Source organism: Delphinapterus leucas, chromosome 2 (assembly GCF_059928025.1).
Source record: "Delphinapterus leucas isolate spDelLeu-1000000601 "Yukka" chromosome 2, BTC_Dleu_Yukka2, whole genome shotgun sequence".
Taxonomy (NCBI): domain Eukaryota; kingdom Metazoa; phylum Chordata; class Mammalia; order Artiodactyla; family Monodontidae; genus Delphinapterus; species Delphinapterus leucas.
The window spans coordinates 78,666,190-78,674,762 of record NC_143130.1 but is presented as its reverse complement, the minus strand read 5'-3'; the positions used below and the strand labels follow the sequence as shown (position 1 = coordinate 78,674,762).

General features: G+C 37.6%; 2 protein-coding genes across 10 annotated transcripts in view; one reads left to right on the top strand and one right to left on the bottom strand.

The window, feature by feature from the left end:
• MINDY2 (MINDY lysine 48 deubiquitinase 2) overlaps positions 1 to 8,573 on the top strand; it is a 115,376-nt gene that overhangs the window by 95,866 nt on the left and 10,937 nt on the right. For 2 of the 4 annotated variants that reach the window (XR_016391396.1, XR_016391389.1), the window contains 3 exons: positions 1,388 to 1,588; positions 2,511 to 2,739; positions 2,831 to 2,950. The gene's annotated coding sequence lies outside the window, so the exon portion shown is untranslated. Of the gene's footprint in view, positions 1 to 1,387; positions 1,589 to 2,510; positions 2,740 to 2,830; positions 2,951 to 3,781; positions 3,899 to 8,573 lie in introns of all 4 variants that reach the window. The other 2 variants (XR_016391390.1, XR_016391391.1) reach the window with 2 other exon arrangements.
• SLTM (SAFB like transcription modulator) overlaps positions 6,417 to 8,573 on the bottom strand; it is a 43,990-nt gene continuing 41,833 nt past the window's right edge. For 5 of the 6 annotated variants that reach the window (XM_022579620.3, XM_089904597.1, XM_022579622.3 and 2 more), the window contains one exon: positions 6,417 to 7,105. In XM_022579620.3, the coding sequence (XP_022435328.1) occupies positions 6,997 to 7,105 (109 nt within the window). In that variant the 3' untranslated portion in view covers positions 6,417 to 6,996. The remainder of the gene's footprint in view (positions 7,106 to 8,573) is intronic. The other variant, XM_089904604.1, reaches the window with a different exon arrangement.

Below are 8,573 nucleotides of genomic sequence, written 5' to 3'. Positions count from 1 at the left end.
CTTTGTAACACAGGGAACTCTGCTCAATATTATGTTACAAGCTAAATGGGAAAAGAATTTGAAAAAGAACAGATATGTGTATATGTGTAACTGAATCACTTCGCCATACACCTGAAACTATCATAACTTTGTTAATCAACTATACTCCAATATAAAATAAAAAGTTAAAATGATAAATTTTAAAAAAACAAATGTTACTTTGTTTATCCTCTTATGTACTAAAAAAACAAAGTCCATATTTTTCAAAGCCTTGTATCATGTTAAATATCAACTTTTCCTTAATGATTAAATCCCTATTGATCTTTTTTAAAATAAATAATAAAATAAATAAATATAAAAATATTTTACAGTTAAAAAGTCCTAACCACCATCTGAGTCTTCAGCAAGTTGTAGTAGTAACATCAAGGATCACTCATCACAGACCACCATAAGAAATATAATAATAATGAAAATGTTTGAAATATTGAATTATCAAAATGTGACACAGAGACATGAAGTGAGCAAATATTGTTGGAAAAATGGTGCCAAGAGCCTTGCTCAATGCAGGGTTGCCACAAACCTTCAATTTGTAAAAAAGCAGTATCTGTGAAGCATGATAAAATGAGGTATGCCTTACATAATAAAAATAATATTATATATATATACATATATATATACAGACACACATATTCCCAGCAATTCCACTCCTACATATTTACTCAAGAGAAATGAAAACATGTGCACAGAATTGTACACAAATATTCATACCAGTTTTATTCATAATAGCCAAAAACTGTCAACTCAAATTTTAATCAATAGGTGAATGCATAAAAAATTGTAGTACACCCATACAGTGCAATACTATACAGCAACAAAAAGGAACTACTGATACACAAAGCAACATGGATGAATTGCAAAAATGTTACACTGAACAAAAGGAGCCAGATACAAAAGTAGAGATTATTTTATGATTGTTTATATGAAACTCTAGGAAACAGAATCTCTAGTGATAGAAAGCAGATAAGTTGTTGCCTAGGGCTGAACATGTGAATTGTAATAACCAGGAAAGGGCACGAGGAAAACCTTTAGTGATGAAAGTATTCTGCATCTTGAACATGGTAGTGGTTACTTGGGTGTATACACTTGTCAAAACTCATTAAACTGTACACTTGAAATGTATGCATAATATTTTTTGTAAATTTTACTTCAAAAATTTAAAAACTATTTCTATATACTAGCAACAAATGATGGAAAACTGAAATTTAAAATTCTATTTATAATAGCATCAAACATACTAAATATAAATTTATCAAAATATGTGCAAGACCTATACACTGAAAACTAGACCTCAAGTTACCTCATTTGTCATTCACCATTTCCACCTTGAGATTTTTTTTTTTTTTTGCAGTACGCGGGCTTCTCACTGTTGTGGCCTCTCCAGTTGAGAAGCACAGGCTCCGGACGCGCAGGCTCAGCGGCCATGGCTCACGGGCCCAGCCGCTCCGCGGCATGTGGGATCTTCCCGGACGGGGCACGAACCCGTGTCCCCTGCATCGGCAGGCGGACTCTCAACCACTGTGCCACCAGGGAAGCCCCCCACCTTGAGATTGTATGTTTAAATTTTTTAAAGTAGTTAAATAGAGTGAGAATTATAAAGTGTAATATTTTTGCTTCGTAAGTACAAATTTTAGTTAATGCAAAAAATACTTTATTGAACTGTAGTAATATCTTTTAAACTGAAAATTCTTTTTTAATCACTAATTTAAAACTAAATACAGGAAATGCTTATTATGGAAAATAATTTTGTCATATAGAGGAGGAGATGTTTAGAAATTATTTGCTTTGTGGTATCAAATATATCACATATACATCACTGGTCGTATCTCCCCTACACTGGATGAAATGACTTGAAGTGATCTTCTTCTAAGTACATGCCTATGTTTGAATCTTGGTTCCACCACTTGCTATCTTTATGATCTTGAGCAAATTGTTCCTTCGTTTCCACAAATTAAAATGGGAATAATAGCAGTACGTATACCTAAATCATAATCCTGTTGTGGGAATTAAATGAGTTAATGCATGTAAATTACCTAGTACAATGCCTAGCACATGGTAAGTGCTCTATAAATACTAACTTCTGTGATGACGGTCAAGCTCATAATATATTTACCATGCCTGACAAACATTAAGCTCGAAGTATTAGTTACCTTATTATGTGACAAGACTTTTTTCCCCTTTAGGCTCCTGTGATTAGTTAGAATGACCAGAGTTGCCTATATTTGAATTTTTATTATAAGTTAGACAGGAATCATAAAAGCCATAAATCTGTGGATAAAGAAATTGGGGACCATAAAGGTTAGATTATATGCTCCAGTTAGTAGGATCAGAACCAGCCTCCAAGACTTCTAACTCTGGATCTAGTCTCTTAATCTTGGTATCTATCTATAATCCTTTTTAAAGGCGACTCCCCAGTTAACAGAATAAAAACAAAGTACTTCTTATCTAAATAATACATAATATTAATATTTCAGAGCTCAACCAAGACAGTTCTAAAAGCCCTGGACACCAGTTCCTAAAGCTGATGCCGAAGTTCCCCTTCTCCTACCCCAAGTGATTCAACTATATGAAGTTATTAATAATCAGTTAACTAGAAAATTACATTAATCAGAGCATCTCATCCCACTGGCAAAAGACGGCGTTTCTGAAACTAAAATGACGTGTTGGAGCAGTGATGAAGAAAACTCTACTACTCATAAAACGGTCAGCTGCTCTTCAAAGAGTGTTTGGTCCTTCTTACTCTGAGCTATATCTCCATAGTGATTCTCAACCTCAATTGTTCCTTATCCTACAGAATATTTTAGAATTTTTAGTCGTCTTATCCTATACTTAAGGAATGCACCACATACCTTACTTGTCACGAGACTGATCTGTCTCCGCTCCACTCCATCTCCCAGATGCCTGGCAGCATATGGTGAGTAAATTAATGAATTAATATATGTTGATGGATGTCATTAGAAATTTTAGAGAAGGAAAACTGTCTTTATCCAAATGACTGCTTATTGCTTGAGCTTTTGATGTACTTAGGCAGTCTCTACTAAACCGATAAAAATGTAACTACTGTGCAGATTTCATATTCTTGCTTCCTAACCCCACTGGCAAATCCAAGTGGGAAGCAAATATATGATTTGGTGAGCCTGGAGCTGGAGCAAAGATGATCTAATGGCTAATATTCATGCCTAAGGCAGGCCTCTCCTCTGTGGCTTACATCTGATGGTCTGGGCAGCCTGTCTCTAAATGGTCCCATTTCTTACTGGTGGCTTCTCCGAAGGGTAGCTTGGAAAGGCTTTTGGCCGTCCTCAAGCCCTTACCTCAATTTTCACCAGATGCTCTCAAGGTTGCTTAGAAAAGTGTGTTGGTTACACCAATGCAATTTCAAGATAAAGCCCAGACCCCCACCCCAACCCCCATTCCTACCAGACTGCAGCCCCTAAGCCCCTTCTACACAAATTCTGAATTCTCCATATATTTATTCGACAATTATATTGAGTAGCTACCAAGTGCCAGGTGCTCACGATATGGCAGTGAAAACAAAACAAAAAGCCAACAAAAATTGCTGCCCTCCTGGAGCTTACATCCCAGTTGGAAGAAACAAATGATAAATGTCAGATGGGAAGGGGGAGGGAGAATACTGAGGGTGGGCTAAGAGTGTGGCAGTTTTAAATATAACACCAGGGAAGGCATCACTGAGAACATGATATTTTCATGAAGACTTAAAGTGAGATATGTGGATATGTGGGGGAAGTGCATTCCAGATCAAGGAATCAATGCAAAAGGCCAGAGACGGGATGCTGTATTCAAGAAACAAGAAGAGGCCAATGTGATGGAAACAAAGTGAGCAAGGAGAGTAGCAGGAAATGAGGTGAGAGAAGTAGTGCAACTCCAAAGACTTTAGATTTATTCCAAGGGAGATGAGGTGATAATTTGAAGGTTTAAAACAGAAGAGAAAAATACATGCCGTTTGGTGGTGTGGACATAAGACAAAGGCAATTAGCACAGAATACATAGGTGAAAATTAATTGTTTGGAACCTAACCGTTAAGCCTGGTTAGAAGGGCTATGTATAACAGAGAAAGGAAAGATAGCTTATTTTGCAGGAAGCACTTAAGGATTTCAGAAAACAATTCGTTGCAGGTAAAAATAGGCAGTATTTGTTGACTGATGCAGTTTAAGTGATGTAGGAAAGAGAATTTTATGTATGGCAGCCTTACGGACTTTGAAGATAGTGACTAAATGTTTGTGAGGATTAGCTAGTTTGTGGGGGGGGGGAAGTGAACATGTTAGATCAGAGGCACTGAGAGGAAGGCTAATTAAGCACTGGAGGTACTGGAAAAGATTCATCTTTAGGTAAGGAGCTGGATTAGACGAAGTTGGAAAAAATGCAAAAGTAATTTGACATTTTTACAGTTAAGGATTCAGTAAATGTTTAACTGTTGGAACAGGCTGAAGTATGGAGGAACTGGGTTAAGTGACAATCTAGCAAGGGATACAAAGATAGGCAGAAGGGTTTCTAAATTTTTCTATGCAACTCTGAAGTTTTTTTTTTTCTTTTACAATTATTTTGGGCATGTGTAGTTTCTGACTTCAGTGTGCTGCCCAAGCTTGCTAAGACGGGCTTTTTCTTGAACCACTGTAAGCTGTTACTCCTAAATCACTGAAACCTTCTATATTATTGGATTGCTGAAACATTTTTGGATTGCTCAACAAGTATATGCAGAGTAACAAAATTTTCTCCTTTTCCTTGGTTTTGAGGAACCCATCTTCCTTTATAAAATCTCTAAAATTGGTTTTCACTACTGATCCTTAGCCAACCAGATCTCTAACAGGTGCCCCTGAACCCTAAGGGCTACTCCCAAACTCAATGCCAAAATTTCAGAAGGTGGTTTTGTTGGTTTTTTTCAACTTGAAAATGCTATACTATGGCAAACTGAGGAAAAAATAACTACCTACCAGTCTGTAGACTGTTGTACCATTCGGTGTAAGTGCAGAAGAGATTATAACAAATCAGAGATCTACTACTTTAAGAGATTACTTCTCAGACCCCCATCTGGAAACTGGGTAGGACAGTAATTGTTACTTACGGTCAGTGGGATCCTTTTGAGTATTAGGCAAGCAACGCGCCTCAGATGCTGAGTACACTGCCCAGCACGTAAAGTGCTTACGGATGTTAGCAACTGTGCAATCCCTGGTGGTAAGCACAGCGCCACTCTACAAATGAGGAAAAAAGATCAGAAGTGACACAGAGACCCAAAGTCACAAAGAGGCAGAGCAGAAGTTAGTTCACTCCAGTACACACTGAGGCTTCCATCGTGCTGTTCTACAAAGCGCAGAGGGGATCAGGAAATGAAGAAGTAGACCCCTAGACAGACAGACACACACACACACACACAATCACCTGCTCCCACAACTGTAGAGTGTAGAGTCAGGAAGGGAAGAAAAGGGTATGAAATCCAGAACAATACAAAAAGTGCCAGTTCCCCCAGAGTCAAAGACAAGGGTACCCTGGCTGCCCACAGCACTCAGAAGTCTGAGCCACCTCATGGGCACAGCCATAACCACTCAGGGACACTTACAAGAACTTCTATAAAGACTCCTTCTCAAATCAAAAGGTGGCCTCAGAGCAATCCCTTGGCACCCATCTTTTACTCTGTACGAGCATACAGACTGCTGAGTTTTCCAAGAATCTAGACCATCTGAATTACTCATCACTGATTTATATGAAGAAATATGCGAGGCTTTAAGAGGCGCTATTCTGAATTTACCTTGAAGGACTTTCCTGGAAAAGATGCCTTAAAGAAAAAAACCAGTAAGGTTAGTGCTTAAGCTTCCAACACTTCAACAAAGTGTGCTGCCCAGCTACTGAGGTGAAGAGTCAAAGTTAGACTTATTTCCTAGGAACAAAAACCAAAAGTCTGTCGTTAAAGCTCTAAACCTAGTCAATTACTTGGAGTAAGGAAAAGGGCTGGAGGACTAACACCTAAAAAGCTGGAAACAAAGACACATACACTTCCAGGTGTGGATTTTTATTTTCACAAAGAGACAACAATGCCTTCCCACATACAAGTATTTACAAAACCCAACTGATTCACCAATCTAGAACCTGGGTTTTTTTTTTCCACTTCTCAACATAGTTGGGAATATGGAAACATTAATACCCACACAATTCCCAGAGATGGAATTTATCCATCAAACAGTGCAGATTACCTAAAAGTGCACTTACCTGCACAACTCAGTCTAAGAACCTCAGTGATACAAACCTCATGGCCAAGGTTTCATTAATCTATTTGGTTTCATACCATGCAAACCTGAACAAGTGTGCTGCTACACTAAACTGAAAATCGGTTCTCATTTTACAATTAAAAAGGTTCTCAACGCTTTAGCAACTATACAGAATATGAAGGTTTATTTCAAAAAAGAGTACATTTTTTAAAACCAGGATACACAGATGCACTTAATGTAACAGTACCTTCTGCAAAAATAGGTTACATAATACTCAGAAATGCAAGGAACAATCTTATTCTCTAAAAATTAAACAGCAGACTTTTTAAGCTTAAACAGCCTTCAAAATGGAGGCTGAAAATGCTTGGTGACAAGAAGTAACTCTAGAGCCTGACACCACAGAGCTAATGCCGGAAATTAAACTACGACCACACACCTGCAAACTACGCTTTATATTCACACAGCATTAAAATGGTTTTGATTCCTATCTTTTCAAATGTGTCTTGGTGCTGCAAGAAAAAAAGTTGAATGATACACAAAACTATTAAAAGTTACAACAGAACTATTTAAACATCTTCTCCAAAATTGAGAAAAGCAATCATGTTAAATTTTAAAAAAAGAGAAGAAAGAAAAAGTCTGACAGAAATCTCAAGCAAGTCAGAGGTCCTCTTCATAAGTAGTCAAGTAAAGTTTACAGGAGATTTCAATAAATTATCTTGAAACCGTGGCAGAGAGCTAATTTTCAGAATCGTCGTGGAGGTCCACCCTTAAATGGCTTAAATCCAGAGCCACTTCCTCTTGGCATGGAATTGCCACTGATTTGTACAATTCTATTAATTGGGGATGCATTACTGAAAAGGGTTTAAAAGAAAAAAATGTCAGAGAACAAAAGAACAAGTAATTACAGCTAATACCTAAAAAGTGATTATCATTTAACAGACACTGTTCTTTGTACTTTACACATATTAAATAATTTACTCTTTTTAACAGTCCTGTGAGGTATGTACCATTACTAACCCCACTTTCCTGATGAAGAAAGACAGATCTAGAAGCTAAGTAACTTGCCCAGGATCACAATGGTGATCTATCTGATAATAAATGGTGGTGTGAGGATTTCAACTCAGGCAACCACACGTCAAAGCCTCTGCCTCTTAGTAAGCCATTTAATGGTCTGTGAATGAATGGACTGGAGCAGTGTTTCTCAAAGTGTGGCCCCCAGATCTGCAGTATCAACTAGGAACTTGAACCTCTGAACTACAGGACATCATTCAAGAAATATTTTTGGAATTTCTTTTATATGTATAATGCAACACAGTAGGTACGAACGGATAATACAGGAATAAAGACCCACCCCAAAATCCTACAACAAATTTGGGAGGGAAAAACCCATGGTGAAATGGTTTAAGTAGGATAAAACCAAATTACAGAAAGGTTTGGATGCCAGGCTGAGGAATCTGGATTAGATCCTGTAACCTAAAGAAGCTGTTTGTAGTTTTGGAGCAAGTAAACAGTGTAAGAAAACAGTCCCAACGGTTAAATTTAGAAATAACGTGAAAAATGGAGGAGAGAAAACACTCATTTGGGAAGATCTGATAGGAGCTGAAATGAGCAAGAAGACAAAGCTACCACAAATATATTTTTTTAACTGAACCATACTTAGAAATTTATGCTAGGAGTGGAGAAAGATAAAGATGAGGCCCAGTCTGGCAATGGCAAATCAAAAGAAGCTGGAGACAACAACTGAAACATAAAGGTTTTAAGCAGCAGAGGAATGAGTTTGCTTGTGACCCTGAATTTCTGGAGACCTCCAAGCATTTACATGGAGATCATGATATAAAGCTAAAAATAGAAAACAGTATCTAAAATCCAACCGTGTGAAGGAGCCAATAAGTAAATTTAAAAGGTAGAAAAGAAAATTATGGTACATTAGAAAACAGAGGAATGTTTTGAAAAAGGAAAAGCAACAGTGCTTAACCACCAAGGAGCCCAAGAACTAAGAAAATAAAGGAATCTATATTTGTCAAGAAAAAAGGTATTGGTGACCTTTAATAACCAAGGACAGAATGAGTGACAAGGCTGTGCAGGGCACAAGTATAGTAAACAGTCACTTAAGTTTGAGGCTAGAAGCAACCAATAGAAGAGTAGTAACTTGGATCACTGAGCCAAGCCACTGTTCTCTTCTAAGACAGATGAATGGGAAAGAAAAAAGGGCATGGGAGAGAGAGGCCAAACACTTGCCAGCTGAAGGGCCACAATGGATGTTGGTATGAAGAGAAAAGAAAGCTCGTCTCCTAGCATTTGAACAGGCTTTGGGATAAA